General features: G+C 36.0%; 1 protein-coding gene across 1 annotated transcript in view; it reads left to right on the top strand.

Annotated features, from left to right (window-relative positions):
* Positions 1–19,170, top strand: part of MAP3K15 (mitogen-activated protein kinase kinase kinase 15) — a 102,239-nt gene that overhangs the window by 51,847 nt on the left and 31,222 nt on the right. The window contains exons 13-20 of the mRNA XM_081327554.1: positions 64–159; positions 1,587–1,674; positions 5,424–5,557; positions 7,866–7,993; positions 8,415–8,545; positions 8,844–8,949; positions 12,727–12,884; positions 18,359–18,542. Of these exons, the coding sequence (XP_081183680.1) occupies positions 64–159; positions 1,587–1,674; positions 5,424–5,557; positions 7,866–7,993; positions 8,415–8,545; positions 8,844–8,949; positions 12,727–12,884; positions 18,359–18,542 (1,025 nt within the window). The remainder of the gene's footprint in view (positions 1–63; positions 160–1,586; positions 1,675–5,423; positions 5,558–7,865; positions 7,994–8,414; positions 8,546–8,843; positions 8,950–12,726; positions 12,885–18,358; positions 18,543–19,170) is intronic.

A 19,170-nucleotide genomic window follows, 5' to 3' on the forward strand; every position in this document is an offset into this window, starting at 1 on the left:
CTACATTTGTTTCTTTATCTAATCTTGTGCCAGCATAACTTTATTTTCATTGGATATTTGCAGCATATCTAAATTTGATGAACGATGCTGTTTCCTCTATGTGCATGACAACGCTGATGACTTTCAAATCTGTTTTTCTACAGAGTGTCGGTGTAGTAGGTAAGAGATTTGTTTGTTTTGCTTTGCTTTGTTTTTACCAGTGATCAAAATAATTCATACAAATGTTACTAACTTTAATACAGAACCAGCATGAGAAGGAATAAAGCAAATAAGCTTTGTCCTGTTTTGCATTTTTTTATTTTATTTTATTTTTATTTTATATCAATTTCAATAAATATGATCAATGAAAAAGTGATGAAAAAATATGAGGTAAACTATTCATTGATACTACATTATAGGTGTGATTTCTATTTTTAATGTTTTTTCTAATTGTAAGGAAAAATATTTCTATTTCATTTCATTTCATTAAAACAATGAAAGATTTTTAAAAATGTTGGTGATAGTTATAGTATCTGTGTGAAATACAGGTAACCCCCGAGTTATGACAGTTCACTTAGCGCCCATTCAAAGTTATGCGATAAGTACCCTCTAGTGTTTACAACCAACTCCCGAAATTGTGAATGTTGCAGCACCATGGCAGTTGTTCACCCTTAAGGAATGACCAGAGAGGCTCTGCAACATTTACCCTGTTCCCCCCGCCCCTGCTCCCCACAACTGCTTCTCCCTCCCATCCTGCTGCGCTGGACTCACTTACCTTGCAAAGATCTGTCTCATCTCTGCCACGATTTCTTTGCCTTTGAGTGGAGAAGAGTCAGCTTGGAAATGCTTTCGAGCCAAGAGTGAAAGGTTCTTGCAGAGAATGGGTGCCTGAAGTCACATGAGATCATGCCCTCCCCCTCCCAAAAAGCATTTACAGCCTGTAGGCTGGAAGGGAAATCGTCCTACTCTCCTCTCTCTCAAAGGCAAAGAAATCCCAGCAGAGCAGACAGATCTTTGCAAGGTAAGTGAGTCCGGCGCAGCAGGATGGGAGTGGAGAAGCATGAGGTATCTCAGTGGGTCAGGGAAGCCTTGGGGTCTGTTCAATCACTAGGCCCCCCTATGGCCTCCCCCACCCTGAAATACCTCATGTACACTTAACAACCCGCACATTTAATTAGCAAATGCATAGGCGAAAGCAGGGAGTAATCGCGTTCAAGGTACACAATTCACTCCTACGAATCCTCGAGTTAGGAATAGAATTAGCAGGCTCCATTACATTTGTAACTTGAGGACTACCTGTACTACCTGCCTTAGACAGTTATATTATTTGGATTGTTCCTGATTTAAAACAAGAAGCACAATATTTATTATGTATATTTGGAATTATGAAGTATTATGATGTAGAAGCATTTTAGGTCTATTATGAAGGGTATTGCAAAATCATGCTTGTCTCAGTATTATGCTAAGGGAATCTGTAAGGCATGTTGGCTTTCTTTGTATGAATTATACATAAAATGTATAATGGACTTATACATCAAGTGCTTAATTCTGGTTGAGCAGGCGGATACTTTTTTTGCCTTTGATTGTGAGATGTATATTGCTTTCAGATTCTATGCTTTGGTTAAGGAGATCTTAACTGATGCTGTAGGAAATACCCTGCAACTTGAAGCAGAGATTGATGGTGATACATTGGAAGTAAGTTGCAATTACTGAGATAAAGAAACAAGTCTATAATTCTGTTTGTTTCTATTATATATACTAGGTATATTAATGTAAGAAATAAATAGCCTTTCAGTTAAGAGAATTGTGCAGTCAATTTGTACTTATCTTTATAGATTAAGCAGATTTTTTCTTTATAAATAAAAGATTATGTTTGTGTGTATGTATTTTTCCTACGATGTGACAGGAAAAAGTTAAATATTAATGACATCCTTATAAAATGAAGATGCAGTTTTTCTTTAAAAAATGTTACATATTTTGCATCATCCTTAATAATCTATATTTTTCACAAACTGCATTAGCCTCAGTAGTTTAAGCTTTTTTCCTGAAAAATTGATCCCATGATTTCAATAATAGAAACCCAGTTGATAATAATTTAATATTAAAACCTGAGTAAAGCTTCTTCAGATTTGATAGTTTAAATGATTGATGTAAATAATATTTATATAGATTTGAAATTATAATCACAGCAGACCTTATAATGTATTGTTCAGTGCTCGTATACCAAATCTCTTTATCCCAAACCGGAAACAATTATAGGAAATCATAGTTTGATTCAAAGCCTCAGATCTATGTTTCCCAAATTGCCTCATAGTTTATTTCCTGATTTCTTCTAACCTTTATAGAAAAGCTGATCAAAATGCCCAGTATATAACTTCTAAAATATTTAGGGATAATATTTCATTCTGCAATGTTTTAGGTCAGAGTTGCCCATCTTGGAAACTTTTAAGAGGCACAGACTTCAATTCCCAGAATTCCCCAGCCAATATGGTTGGTTGGGAAATTCTGAGAGTTGAAGTCCAGGCCTCTTAAAGTTGCCAAGGTTGGGAAACCCTGTTTTAGAAGATGTTTTCTCTTACAAGGCACTGAACCTTTGCATTTTGCATAGACGATTTGAACTCTGTGGTGCAAAGATTGTTAAATAATAAACTATCAATAAAGATTTATTAAGGACAACAACAAGAGCAGGAAACTGATGAAAAAAGGGGATTTTTTTTGGTAATTCCAGATAAAATGATACTTGGGTGTATTATAGGAAATTTATAAGAACTTTATAAAGATCTTGCCTGCCAGTTCTGGCTACATGGGTTGTCAGTTGTGGGGTAAAACAGAACCACTTTTGACTCCCGTTTTTTAATAATATTTCATAACTTGTTAATTGTTGTATATGTGAAAGCCTAAAATATGGCATAAAGAAATATAAAACTCTTGTTCATTAATTCACAAATCTTGTGTTTCTATGTACCTTCTGTCTACAAAGTGCTTAGATAATTTAGTTGATCTGTCTATTTACTCTTTGAGATGCTAACATCTTCAAAAGTCCTATAATAAAACAGCTGTTGTTGAATTGTAAATAAGGTTTGACTACAATCTTCCTACCATAGCCAAGGTCATATAAAACAAATCAATTTATTCTATTCTTTGTTAAAAATCAAAATATTTCTACAGTATCAAATTGCTGTGGGAATATTTTTAAAATCCTTTTTCTTTGACATACTATGGCTTAAATTGATTGCTTAAGAAAATGGAGTAGATGCCTATGTTCTGGATCCCAAGACCGTGGAATTTCTCCTTGTACACAGTGTTTTTACATTTGTATCTTCAGATATTTTGCAGAAACTGGGCCTGTTATCCTAGCATAAGTATCTTGAGGTTACATAATATAACTGTTATTAATGTGCTAAAATAAAATTCAGAGAAACCTAAATTTGGCTTTTAGGCTCAAGCTACCACTGTATTGTACTGTACTGCTTTGTAGCTATGAAATATGGGGTGTGGCAAAACATTGTTTTATTACTGAGTAAGAATGCTGATCATGTAAAACAACTCAGAAGGAAAAACAGTGAATTGCTGAAGCCCAAAAAATAAAAGTGTTTGAAAGGTGAGATATAGTAGTAATGCATATTAGAGTATACAAGGACTTTGCTAATATGCTCTGCATGGAAACAGAAAGCTTGAGGAGATTGAGGAAAACTTCAAGAGCTATTGTATTCCAGGGAAACTTAGAGAAATCCTGAATAATGATTTGTTGATGTCAGTGAAATAAGCTGACAATAGTAACATTGGGATAGACACAAGTACTATCATTTTTAATTGAAATATTTTCAGAATTGTTCTGCCTTTTTGATTTACATATAAATTCGATTTTATTGCTCTGTATAGAATTAGTGAGCATTTTTTGCTTACGCATATTTATACAAGTGTTCCTTACGATTTCTGTGATTCACACAAATGAATTATCTGTGAAAGATCTGTATAAACTCTCTAGGTAATACACAAATGTTTGATAGAAGCCCTACAACATGTCTATGGAGATTCTTAGTCATCCAGGTCATAGTTAGCCCAAAGATGCTTTTCCATGAAGCAACTGGACTTTCTTGTTTTTCTCTTCAAAGAAAAACAAGAAAATCCAGTTGCCTCATGAAAAAGCATCTTTGGGAGCCCTACAACATGGTTGCCCAGGTCCTCACTGAGTGAGGAGGAAGTGTTTTGGGCTGCATATAAAATATATAAAATAGTTAATGTATATAAATAACAAAATTCCTTTATTTTTTAATATTATTTATTATATTGTAGTGCTGCATTACTTGCTATCCAGGGCTGCAAGTGACCCATGAGCTGTGGGTTAGACACACCTGCCCTACAATATTCATGCTACTCTGTATTGTGTAGCTTCTCTTTTCCTAAAGAAATGTGCTAGGTAGTTACAAAGGCTGCGTCATCCATCTTTAATCATCATGCATTGAGTTTGTTCTCACAGTTATACATTTTTTGGAAAGATTATTCTCCTTTTGTTCATTTTATGAACATTTCTGTAGAAATGCTTGCCAATTGCTCATGTGCCAAAATCACAGAAATGTGATAAAGGACTGAATACCTGCTTGCAGTTGCAGTTCTTGGCATGTTCATTTGTGAGCTCCTATTTCTTTCACTTCTCTTCTGCTCAGTTTCAGGCTTTGACATTGTCTCCTATGTTGGCCTTAGCAACCAAAATGTTCTGGAAGGAGTTGCACCTATTAATTTGCTATACATGAGATGAGATTCCCACCAAACATTTCTCTTGAAAGTTCTCTATAATTCATGTATGTGAATTCACGGATGACTATTTGGAAACTGCAGTTACATATAACTAACCAGTTTTTATAATAATTCAAAACTCCTGTTTGGTCCAATGAATAATCTGTGTAAGTTATATTTATATAGCATCAGTTTTGAGGTACATTTTGCCACTATAGTGAAGTTTTAGAATGTGTCATCATTATATACCAGATTTTTTTAAACTCAAACCTAGATATTTTTTTCAGTTACAGATTTTTCTATATCCTGTGGGCCAAAACAGACGATGTAAATAAAATAAGCAAACGTGGATATAATCTGTTTTCTGTTATTCCAGTTCTGCATTTTTCATTTTTCACTACCTAGATCAAAACATTTTTACCTATGATGGTGCAATAATGACTTTGGTCAGCTGCTCTCTGTGTTGACTAGAACCAGTAGTTTTTTTTCAATTACACAAACATAGGTTTTTGGAGCTTTAGCGACCATCAAAGAAAACTGTAAACATTGCAAAAATAATTGATTTGTAATTTCCAGAATGCTTGCTAAATTATGTCAATAAATTGTTAATCATTTAACAATTGTATTAGAATTGGTTTGATGATTTTACTTTTTTGTTGTTGTTTCGGAAGATTATTTTTGAATGTTATTTTCTTTTTTGCCTTCAGTATGAATATGACTATGATGAGAATGGAGATAGAATTATATTAGGGAAAGGATCCTATGGGATAGTTTATGCTGGAAGAGATCTTAGCAATCAAGTTCGAATAGCCATCAAAGAAGTACCAGAAAAAGATAGCAGGTAAATCTTGATATTTTTCCTAATGGTTCTGGGAAACAATATACCGTAGTTTCCGGCGTATAAGACTACTTTTTAACCCATGAAAATCTTCTCAAAAGTCAGGGGTCATCTTATACGCCGGGTGCTGAAAATTTAGGGACAGGGCTGGCTGGAAAACCTGGAGTGGATCTCCCATTTAGTCTGCACAGGGAAAGCGGGACCAATTGGAGAAGAAGCTGCAGTCTGTGATTTTTTACAGGCTGGGGTCTAGGCGTCTTTCCTTCTAAAGTTGAAGAGCAGCTGTAGTATATCCCAACTTGAAAGGCAGGTGGGGAAGGCAGCAGCCAGAGCAGCGGCTTAGCTCTAAGGACACATTTGACTCAGGAACTGGGCGGGCTGGCTAGAAAACCTGGAGCGGATCTCCCATTTGGTCTTTTTTTAAAAAAATCCCATTTATATCCTGCCCTTCTCCGAAGACTCAGGGTGGCTTACAATTTAAAGCACAAATCAATGTGCTTAGCAATAGCCTTCATTCTGTGTATATGCCTGTTTATTAGGGATTTCACCCCCCCAAGCAGCATTATTACAAAGTCAGCTTATTGCCCCCAACAATCTGGGTCGTCATTTTACCTACCTTGGAAGGATGGAAAGCTGAGTCAACCTTGAGCCTGGTGGGATGCGAACCTGCACTAATTGCAGGCAGCTGGTGTTATTTAAGGTTCTGCGCAGGGAAAGCTTTAGAGTGAATTAGGAAAAGTGAAAAAGTGAATTAGGAAAATAGGGAACGGTTGCTGGAATTGGGTATGTGTAGCTTAACGAAGAGAAGGGTGAGGGGTGACATGATAGCAGTGATCCAATATCTCAGGGGCTGCCACAAAGAAGAGGGAGCCAAGCTATTCTCCAAAGCACCTGAAAGCAGGACAAGAAGCAATGGATGGAAACTAGTCAAGGAGAGAAGCAACCTAGAACTAAGGAGAAACTTCCTGACAGAACAATGAACCAGTGGAACAACCTGCCTCCAGAAGTGGTGAATGCTCCAACACTGGAAGTTTTTAAGAAGAGACTGGACAGCCATTTGTCTGAAATGGTATAGGGTTTCCTGCCTTAGCAAGGGGTTGGACTAGATAACCTCCAAGGTCCCCTCCAACTACTACTTCTTCTTCTTCTTCTTCTTCTTCTTCTTCTTCTTCTTCTTCTTCTTCTTCTTCTTCTTATTATTATTATTATTATTATTATTATTATTATTATTATTATTATTATTATTATTATTATTATTATTATTATTATAGTTTAATCCACTTGCACTGTTTTATGTTTACATGTTTGATGACAAACAGCCTTATATTTATAAGTGACAGTTTTCCTACTAAGCACCTGCATGTCATAAGCATTTGAATTAAAATTACCATATTAAAATCAAATCTGATGTTTTTTAATTTTTATTTGGTGTGCGTTGGAAGAGGGGTAGTCTTATACGGCGAGTATAGCCCAAACCCTATAATTTAACAGGAAATGTAGGGGGTCGTCTTATACGCCCAGTCGTCTTATACGCCGGAAAATACGGTATTAATCTTGAGGACAGATTTTAACATTTATCCACAATTTTGGAGAGTATGTGTTTACTCTCTCTTGATTATGAAATGCTGAGGATACTATGAATTAATTTCAAGTCATTCCTTTATAGTAAGCAAATTACAGTTAAGTGTGCAGTGAAAGAAAAGTCACATTCCTACATGTTTTGAGATAATGGGCAGGTGAAGATCTAGATCACTGCAGTCTCATCCCCAGACTTTTGCCAATACAGCCATAAAGTAGACTAAAGAGCAAATTCACATTGCTCCATGATTGAAATTGCATGACCAAGGTGAACTAGAAGATGTTGCAGTTACACATGTAGAGATAGGAAGGGAAAAATAAAATATGTTAGCTGACTTATAATTCATGAAATTATTCAATGTATTTCTCCTAACTTCTTGCTTAGTTTTCCTTGTATCTCCTGGATAAAGGAACAAAAGAATATTCAATTTATTGAGACCATATTTATCTGCATAAGTTTGCTGAAACATTATGAATCATTGCAAAACCTTTGCTGCTCATTATGGGACTTTATTCTACTACTTTAAAAACAGTAGTTAACACATGTCAACTGTCCCACTTGTCACATTCAATCAAAGAAACTGTTGGCTATTTTAAATCACCAAGAGTGTAGCTTTATTGAAAGATCCATCTAGGTACAGCAGAATCAAAGACATAATGTGATTTATGTAGGCTAAAAGGTTTTCTTCTACTTTTTAAGACTCCTCTTTTTCTTTATATATCTTCATGATAGATATTCTCAGCCACTGCATGAAGAAATTGCTCTTCACAAATATCTAAAACACCGAAATATTGTTCAGTATCTTGGTTCTGTTTCTGAAGATGGATATATTAAAATCTTCATGGAACAAGTTCCTGGTGGTTTGTATTCATTTAATCATATATTATATATAAGTAGAAATCAGAAAGAACCTAGAATTCAGGCTCAAATAATTTGTATTTTAAACATTTGCGAAAGTATTGCATTACCTCTAATTATATTGCAATTAACTCAGTCCAAATAAGAAAATGCATCCAACATCTCATGCTGAATCCATGATTTCCTGAACTTCCGTATCGCAGTGTAATTTATCTTAGATAAATAGAATCAGGTTGCTAGAATTATTAGACTCAGACACAAAATGTTCATTTTTGATTAGCTCATATTGAATTTCTGCAAATGATTGTCTTAAGAGTAATACTGTACTTATTTTTGAGAACTTTATTTATAAAATACATAAAAATCAAACTACATCATATTTATAATCTGACTGACTTTACAGTTTATTTTTTTCTTCTACAGGAAGTCTTTCTGCACTCCTTAGATCAAAATGGGGACCAATGAAAGAGCCCACCATTAAGTTTTATACCAAGCAGATACTAGAAGGTTTGAAATATCTCCATGAGAATCAGATTGTACACAGAGACATAAAAGTGAGCATATATTGTTTACCATTGCAGGTTTTAAAAAAATAAATATTTAAGAAGTGTTACTATTCTACTAATGCTAGGAATCTTCATAACTTTCTATGAATATCTAATAAGACCTGGAGCACTCCCGTTCACCATTTCCCTATGGATTCTCTTTGCAAAGTAGATAGAGATAGGGAAGGAAACAACTATTTTTGCCCCTGATCTGGAATAAGTTATGTGATTAATAACTGAGGCAGAATTCAAACAGATTGTTCCTGGAGATTTCAATACATTACACTTATTTTCTATTTGTCTTTAGGGAGACAATGTTTTAGTTAACACGTACAGTGGAGTAGTAAAGATTTCTGATTTTGGAACTTCTAAACGCCTTGCAGGAGTCAATCCATGTACAGAAACATTTACAGGTAAGAACAGAAATGTTCTAGAATGTGTGTATTTCGTTTTGTAGGTAAGATCCTATTTGGTCACACATGGAACTTAGTACCAACAGTAGTCAATGTATGTAAAAATAAATAGGAAGGATAGAGAACAATATCCTTCAGTTAACTTTTCATTATTCTACCAATGCTCTCACTATTTAGTAAAAAGCTAACTTCAGAAGCATAGGTACTTATTTATTCAATAGCAGAGAATATGGTCTTGACCTATTATAAAACTTTTTTCTTCCGTTCAGTTGTGTCCAATTATCAAGAGATTGCCTGGACAAGTCTCTTCAATTTTATTAGTAATGTTTTTCAGAAATGTTTTTTTTCATTGCCTGCTTCCTAGGACTGGGAACGTGACTAAGCCCAAGATCACTCAACTGCCTTCATGCCTAAGTCAGGACTAAAACTCTTAGCCTCCTGGTTTCTAGTTCAGTGCCTTAACCACTACACCAAACTGGCTCTATAAAACCCTTTATGGTTTATAAAGAAGGTACAAAGTACATTTGACTTCATTGCCAATGAAGAGAAGCTATAAGTATCCAAAATACACTGTTCCCTTTATTTAACATTTGTATCAAGGTTCATACTGACTGCCCTAGGCTTTGCCAACCTGGTGTTCTTTAGATTCTTAGGGCTGGGTCTCAAGAAAATTTTGAAAACTGCAGTCCGGCACATTGGAAGTGACCAAAACTGGTCTCTGTGCAAACAAAATTGCAAAGCAGATTGGTATTCATTGGGGCCTAGGTGGGAATGGTGACTTGGTGGCTTTGGTGTTTGTAAGCTTGTAAGCCGCCCTGAGTCTTCGGAGAAGGGCGGGATATAAATGGAATTAAAATAAAATAAAAATAAATAAATCTCATAATGTATTTGAAGGCATTTAAGCTTTTGTAAAATCATTTTATCAACCTTGCCAGTATTTTATATCTTTTATTTTATGTAATAATCTTAGAAGTTCTTCCAAAATATATTTGTTCGTGCATTTATAGTCCAGATTTTATTGGAGCTTATGTTCAAATAAATGTTAAGTTAGGATTTCCGTATCAAATATTAAGCAAAAACAAAGGAAACTGTTCCTATATAGACTCTTTTTCAATGAAATTTTTTTTTGCAACTCAAAGGTTTTTTTTCCAATTTATTCCTTTTTTCTGCTTTTTAACAGGGTACTGTTATGTGATGTCAAATAATTCTTAACAATCTTTTTGTTTTTCTCGTTTTCACCAATTTTCAATAATATCGTCCTATTTAATAATGAACAAATTGGTAAAGAGGATAAACTGTAGCCTTTTATTATTAATATATGTTTTGGCTTTTTATGGTTTTTAAAAAGAATCTGTATTGTGAACTGCCATGGAACTTAGCTATTAAAAATAGCATAAAAAACCTTCTTTGCTCCTATTGTTCAATACTTATTTAAAAATGGCATTATTATTATTTTATCTTGCTTTTATTACTTTTAAGTAACTCTAGGTGGTGAACATACATAGTCCTCCTTCCTCCTCACTTCTTTTATTAATTGGATTAATTCATACTACTCACTCTTTTCTCCTGTTATGATCAAATTCATAGACTTCCACACCTCGTAGTAGTCACCAGATAGGTCTTACATGTTGATCTCTGCTGCCAGTCATAGTGTTGATGGATTGATGAGTCACATAAAGTTGTTCTTATGCTATATGCAGTATCTTTGTTATTGATAAGGACAGCAATAATCCATTTTGACAACTTTTAGCGAGGTCAAGCCGCGCCAAAGCTCATTTTTAGTCCCAGTATGCTCTCACAATTTTATTTGAGATAAATAACATCTAAGGTCTATAATTTAAATGCTACTTTATAAGCCATTATACTGGTCCCTTCTGCCTAATTTATTTGTACAACTATTATCCATGCAAGCAATAATAAATAGCTGCATTCATTGCTGATCAGGTTAAGATAGTTTATAGACCAGACCTCTTGTCTTTTTCAACAAACCAGTAATTCATTAATAGCCTCAGTAAAATTCTGAGAGAATTACTGCTGGATAAATGGTATATGATTACAACTTTTTAAAAATTACACAGACTATTATAAAGAATATCACCTTAGAAGTTTAAAATTAATCCAGGATTTAGAGAATGATTGGATGACATAAAATGCCACGGCTTTATTCAAGTTGAATAAGTGAAAATCTGGTCAGCAACCTGGATAATATTCACTAGAATATATTCACTGAACATATATTCCTATTCAATTCAGGAATATATAAATAAATGTAGGTATAATATAACTATTTTTACACAATCATCTACTAATTTATGGTGTAAGAAAAATAGTTTTAAACATTAGAAAAACTAAAGAGATCATTGCTGATTTCAGAAAAGGCAGACACAGCGACATTCCTCTATGTATTAATGATTCACTTGTGGAGATGGTTATCAGCATCAAATTCCTGGGTGTGCAGTTAACGAGTAGGCTGGCTTGGTTGCTCAACTGAGACACTGATGAAGCAGGCACAACAGCGCCTGCATTTTCTGCATCGCATGAGAAAAACACATCTTCCTTCTCCTATCCTTACCACTTTCAATAGAGGGACGATCGAGAGCATCCTGTCGTATTGCATTACAGTCTGGTTTGGAAGAATCACTGCTTCAGATAGGAAGGCAGTGCAGAGAGTGGTGAGGATGACAGAAAAGATTATTGGCAGTTCACTTCCTTCTATCCAGGACATAGCATAGAAGCGTTGCTTGAGCAGGGTCCACATTCTCTGGCATGCTACACATCTTCTTCATGACCTGTTTACCTTGTTACCTTCTGGGAGGAGGCTTCATGGTATCCGAAGCAGAACATCCAGATTCAGTCACAGTTTTGTTCCATACAGTATTACTCTTGTGAATTCTCAAGCTTCCACTTTCCACTATGTGTTCAAGATGGACAGTGATTAATATTTATATTTATTAATATGTAAGGGTATAGGTATATACATGTGTTGTATATGGCAGGTTTATATGTGCATTTTGTATGTATACACCTTTTAGAGCAGGCAACAGAATTTCACTTTCAATGTGTGCCAGTGTGCCCAAAGTAAAAAATGACAATAAAGATTAGCTTCACAAGTTTAGTATTTAATAGCACATTTTTTCACTGTATAATGTTGAGTAATTAAGCTTTTGAATATGCAGAAGCCTAGAAGATGCACTGAAGCATATTTTTTCAATATTATTGGAAGGAACATATTTCTTTTCCATAGGTAAAGGTAAAGGTTCCCCCGCACATGCGTGCTAGTCATTTCCAACTCTAGGGGCCGGTGCTCATCTCCGTTTCAAAGCTGAGGAGCCAGCGCTTGTCCGAGGACGTCTCCGTGGTCATGTGGCCGGCATGACTAGACGCCAAAGGCACACGGAACACTGTTACCTTCCTACCGTAGTGGTCCCTACTTTTCTACTTGCATTTTTACGTGCTTTCGAACTGCTAGGTTGGCAGAAGCTGGGATGAGTAACAGGCGCTCACTCTGTTACGCGGCACTCGGGATTCGACCCGCCAAATTGCCGACCTGATCGACAAGCTCAGCGTCCTAACCCACTGAGCCACTGTGTCCCTTCTTTTCCATATGTAGAGGCAAACATCTAAACAAATTGTAGTAAAACAGTTTAGCAGTCAAGAGTTACCAGTATTGATACTGGTCTACCTGTTAAATTCATCTGTATTATAACTGCAGTTTATATATTGAAAGTAGAGAATAGTCTGTTCACATAATGCTTCTTTTATCCTCCCTAATTTTAGGTACTTTGCAATATATGGCTCCAGAGATCATTGATAAGGGCCCTCAAGGATATGGTGCACCAGCTGATATTTGGTCCCTGGGATGTACTGTCATTGAAATGTCAACAGGAAAGGCTCCATTTCATGAGCTTGGGGAGCCACAAGCAGCAATGTTCAAAGTAAGAACCGAATTGAGACTTAAAACAAAAGTTGTCTAAATATGTTCACCTTACATGTTAAGTTAGGAAATGTACATCTAGATCAGCAGAATCAACCCTGGTGATGAATGAATAGAGTGACAGATGTTGCAGGAAATCGTCCTCACATTCAATGTAATAATAGGAAATAATAATAATAATAATAATAATAATAATAATAATAATAATAATAATAATAATAAATAATAATAATAATAATAATAATAATAATAATAATAATAATAATAATAATAATAATAATAATAATAATAATAATAATAATAATAATAATAAGTTGGAAGGGATCTTGGAGGTCATCTAGTCCAACCTCTGGCTCAGGCAGGAAACCCTATACCATTTCAGACAAATGGCTGTCCAGTCTCTTCTTAAAAACTTCCAGTGTTGGAGCATTCACAGCTTCTGGAGGCAGGTTATTCCACTGAGTAATTGTTCTAATTGTCAGGAAATTTCTCCTTAGTTCTAGGTTGCTTCTCTGGTTAGTTTCTATCTGTTGCTTCTTGTCCTGCCTTCAGGTGCTGTGGAGAATAGCTTGACTCCCTCTTCCTTGTGGCAACCCCTGAGGTATTGGAACATTGCTATCATGTCACCCCTCATCCTTCTCTTCATTAAACTAGACATACCCAATTCCAGCAGCCGTTCCCTATATGTTTTAGCCTAATCATCTTTGTTGGTCTTCTCTGTACTCTTTCTAGAGTCTCAACATCTTTTTTACATCATGGTGACCATAAATTAGTGTTATAAAACGAACTTTTTGTAACAAAGGAGTCTATGTAAGAAATAGCATTGAAAGAAGGTACAGCTGGGTTCTGCAACGTGCCTATAAAAAATGAAAATTTAAGTCCATATCCAATTTGATAGAGACATAAACCTGGCAAGTTTGCTTTCTGAATGATCTGAGGAAATACTATAAACATGAACCCTGGTTTAACTAGGTTAAGATTTTCAGGGTCTAATCCTTCTAGCCCTCATTTATCTGATCAATCCTTCCATTTATTAATTCAAGACAGACACCCATAAATTTAGTAGCTGGAAAACTGAGTTGAATATTACTAAAACATTGATAACATCTTATTCATAACAGGGAATTACTTCTGCCACCTGTTTCAGATAGATTCTTAAACAATATAGTAATAAGTTGTTGTTGTTAGCTGCCAAGTCATGTCCGACCCATCACGACCTTATGGACAACGTTCCTCCAGGCCTTCCTGTCCTCTACCATCTTCTGGAGTCCATTTAAGCTCATGCCTACTGCTTCAGTGACTCCATCCAGCCACCTCATTCTCTGTCGTCCCGTTCTTCTTTTGCCCTCAATCTTTCCCAGCATTAGGCTCTTCTCCAGTGAGTCCTTCCTTCTCATTAGGTGGCCAATGTATTTGAGTTTTAGCTTCAGGATCTGGCCTTCTAAAGAGCAGTCAGGGTTGATCTCCTCTAGGACTGACCGGTTTGATCGCCTTGCAGTCCAAGGGACTCGCAGGAGTCTTCTCCAGCACCACAGTTCAAAGGCCTCAATTCTTTGGCGCTCAGCCTTTTTATAGTCCAACTTTCACTGCCATACATTGCAACTGGGAAGACCATAGCCTTGACTATACACACTTTTGTTGACAGGGTGATGTCTCTGCTTTTTAGTGTGCTGTCTAGATTTGCCATGGCTTTTCTCCCGAGGAGCAAGCATCTTTTAATTTCTTGGTTTTCTTAATGTTAAGTTTCAACCCAAGTTTTGCACTCTCCTTCTTCACTCCCAACAAGAGGCTCTTTAGTTCCTCTTCACTTTCTGCCATTAGAGTGGTATCATCTGCATATCTTAGGTTGTTGATGTTTCTTCTGGCAATCTTAATTCCAACTTTTGATTCATCTAGCCCTGCCTTTCTCATGATGTGCTCTGGTTATAATTTAAATAGGCAGGGCGACAGTATACAGCCTTGCCGGACTCCTTTCCCAATTTTGAACCAGTCAGTGGTTCCGTGTCCAGTTCTCACTGTTGCTTCTTGGCCCACATATAGGTTTTTCAAGAGACAAATAAGATGGTCTGGTACTCCCATCTCTTTAAGAACTTGCTACAGTTTGTTATGATCCACACAATCAAAGGCTTTAGCATAGTCAATGAAGCACAAGTAGATGTTTTTCTGGAACTCTGTAGCTTTCTCCATGATCCAGCGTATGTTAGCAATTTGATCTCTAGTTCCTCTGCCTCTTCAAAATCCTGCCTGTACTTCTGGTAGTTCTCGATCCACATACTGCTGGAGTCTAGCTTGTAGGATTTTAAGCATAACTTTACTAGCATGAGAAATGAGTGCAATGGTGCGATAGTTTGAACATTCTTTGGCACTGCCTTTCTTTGGAATTGGAATGTAAACTGATCTTTTCCAATCCTGTGGCCACTGTTGAGTTTTCCAAATTTGCTGGCAAATTGAGTGTAGCACTTTTACTGCATTGTCTTTTAAGATTTTGAATAGCTCAGCTGGAATACTGTCACCTCCACTAGCTTTGTTGTTGCTCAGCTTTTCTAAGGCCCACTTCACTTCACATTCTAGGATGTCTGGCTCGAGGTCAGTGACCACCTCATTGTGATTATCAGGGACGTTAAGCTCATTCTTGTATAGTTCTTCTGTGTAATTTTGCCACCTCTTCTTAATCTCTTCTGCCTCTGTTAGGTCCCTGCCATTTTGGTCCTTTATCATGCCCATTTTTGCATGAAACATTCCCTTCATCTCTCCAATTTTCTTGAAAAGATCTCTGGTCCTCCCTATTCTATGATTTTCTTCTATTTCTTTGCACTGTTCATTTAAGAAGGCATTCTTATCTCTTCTAGCTATTCTCTGGAATTCTGCATTCAATTGGGCATATCTTTCTTTTTCTCCCTTGCCTTTCACTTCCCTCCTTTCCTCAGCTATATGCAAAGTTTCCTCAGACAGCCATTTTGCTCTCTTGCATTTCTTTTTCTTTGGGATGGTTTTGGTTGCTACCTGTTGTACAATGTTGTGAACCTCTGTCCATAGTTCTTCAGGCACTCTGTCTATCAGATCTAATTCCTTAAATCTATTTGTCACCTCTACTGTATATTCAACAGGGATATGATTTAATTCATACCTGAGTGGCCTAGTGCTTTTCCCTACTTTCTTCAGTTTAAGTCTAAACTTTGCAATGAGAAGCTCATGGTCTGAGCCACAGTCAGCTCCTGGTCTTGTTTTTACTGACAGTATAGAGCTTCTCCATCTTTGGCTGCAGAGCATATAGTCAATCTGATTTCTGTGTTGACCGTCTGGTGATGTCCATGTGTAGAGCCGTCTCTTGGGTTGTTAGAAAAGAGTGCTTGCTATGACCATCATATTCTCTTGACAAAATTCTATCAGCCTGTGCCCTGCTTCATTTTGTACTCCAAGGCCAAACTGCCTGTTATTCCAGTTATCTTTTGGCTTCCTACTTTAGCATTCCAATCCCCCATGATGATAAGGACATCATTTTTTGGTGTTAGTTCTATAAGGTGCCGTAGAGCTTCATAGAACCAGTAATAAGTACTGTAGCAGTAATCATAATGTGGCCTTTTCTTTTTCCATGGGGATGAATTCAACTCATCTAGTGAAGATGGTAGCTTAAATGTGCACTACGCATTACCTTAGAATGTGGCTTGTTCATTTTGAGTTAATGTGATAAGTGAACCCAATTATTGTGCATGTCTTATGAGGTCCTGCCGGTTTAATCAAGAAACTAGGGGAGTCGTGATATTTGCTTTATATTGATGCTGTGTTTTTCCATCCCCTCTGGTACTTGCATTGTGAAATCCCATACATGTATGTAAACTGATTTTGTATTATGACATCACTGCATAGTTTGTGTTATTTCACTTGCTCAGATGCTTCTCTTATTATCAGAAATACTTAGAGTTAAGGTACAAAACTGGCTCCTAGCTAATTTCATCCTGTCAGGCAGGGGGTCAGAAAATAAGTGTGCTAGCAAAACATAGAGAGAAAGGAATCATCCTTTAATTAGCAACGTCAGATAAACAGGAAACTGGAACAAAAATAAAGATGTTTCTACCTCTGTCTTTACTGTCCGGTAAGTTATAAAATGCTGAGAATCAATACAATTGAAGTCACACTCTACACAACTAAATGTGGCAATTTCCATCAATATAACAACTTCCAGATATTTTTCAAAAGAAGGTCTAGGCCAGAGTGTCTTATAGTTTTGAAGACAGGTGCAGGTAGTTGTTGACAAATCTGCCCAGCTCAGGAAGGATCAAATCTGGTGTGGTAGGCAGCCTTGTGTTAAGCATTCATTGCCACATCCACCTGCAAAGCAAGTGACAATTGAAGATTTAGGTGACTTGCAGGTGCACTGAACCTTTTAAAGATTAGGGCATCCCATTCAAAACATGCTGAATCCTAGTCCCTGGGTAAGTTTCTTATTTATCTTCTGAGTTTATGGATTTAACTTCAGCTTGTTTTCCATTATCCAATTTTGACTAGGGTAAGAAGCTGACTTTTGCTGAATGCATTTAAAGATAAATTGCTATTGTTGTGAGCACCCCATCACTGGAGATTTTTAAGAAGAGACTGGACAGTCACTTGTCTGAGATGGTATAGGTTCTCCTGCTTGAGCGAGGGGCTGGACTAGAAGACCTCCAAGGTCCCTTCCAGCTCTATTCGATTCTAAATCTTGATTACTGTAGCAGGCTGTTTCAATTTACCCATTTAGCTGCTGTTGTGCCCTCAGATCAGTTCTGTTCTCTTTAATTAGGTTTCAAGATATTTGTGTATAGTTGTACTTGAGAACAGTAATCATGGTGGATGAATTTGAATAAAAAAGGTCAAGATCTTTAAAAGTCTCTGTGAGAGGTTTCACTGCAATTAAAAAGTTATAGTCATTTTATCTGTGTCCTTTAAAATTCTTATAATTTTGTGCTTGTCCATGACCATTTACAGTATTTTAATGCTGTAAATACTTTAATTGATAACTTATAAAATACAATATTGTACTACATAAAAAATAAAGTTAAACTACAATGTAAATCAATAAAAGACTGGAAACAAATATTGTATCTATAGCAAAAAATAGCATTGTTTTCAGATGTGTCTTGGATGGAACCTCTCCTTGGCCAGAAACTTGTGACCTAGATTTACTGGGAACTTGGCTATTCTTCAAATGTAACACCCAATATAAATGTGAAGCCTCAGGCTTGGACACCCTGTTTTAGTACTGGGACTTCAGAACCAAATTCTGAAGTATTCAATAGATCAGCTTCATAAATGTTAGTTATTATTTTAGGCCATATAATTTGAGACAGACCATAGTTTGTAATACAGTTAACATAAGCTTCAGTTAATTGAAAAACTTTTATTTCTCACTTTTACTACTTTAATGCACACAATAAAACAATCCAATATTGAATTAATTTTTAATTTTCAAATAACACAGACAACCTTTATTATTTACAGGTTGGGATGTTCAAAATCCACCCTGAAATCCCTGAATCACTTTCTGCTGCAGCTATAAGTTTTATCTTGCTCTGCTTTGAACCTGATCCAAATAAACGTGTTACAGCATCTGATTTACTTAAAGACTTGTTCTTAAAACAAGTGAACAAAGGCAAGAAAAATAGAATTGCATTCAAACCTTCAGGTAAAACAAAAAAAAATCAGCATGTGTACAGCACAGCTAAGAATTATGTAAGAATAATGAGATGAAATTGATTGATTTCCATATGTGGCAAGAATTATAATTTATAGATGAAAATTATGCTTTCTTTGCAAACATTCCATATTTAGTCTCTGGCATGGCCAGAGAAGTTTGACAAAAAAAAATCCTGTCTGACAGCCATTGTCAATTAACACTCTGGCAGTATAGATCACTCTAAAGTAGCTTCTTCTGCTTATATTGTACAATTAATGTTATGGTAATAACCCTACCCCTAAATGATCTGTACAAAACAAGAGTCCTGGGATTTATTAAATAAATAAAGAAGAAAATTATGAGCAAATTTTCCATGGTGAATAGTATTTCCTGGATAAATCTTAGAGCTTATTCCCTTAAGCATGGCTTTACATTGAAAATGAGAACAATTGAGATGGTTATAGTCCAAAATTGGGTGAGGATTTAAAGTAATTCTAAAACAGTGATTTCTGAGCAAGCATTGATTTGACTTAACTGTGGAAGAAACCTTACACAAATTTCAGTACAGGTGGTTCTTGACTTAATAATCATTCATTTAGAGACTCTTTGAAGTTACAACAGCATTGAAAAGTGACAC

The sequence above is a fragment of the Vipera berus genome, assembly GCF_964194415.1.
Source record: "Vipera berus genome assembly, chromosome: 4".
NCBI lineage: Eukaryota > Metazoa > Chordata > Lepidosauria > Squamata > Viperidae > Vipera > Vipera berus.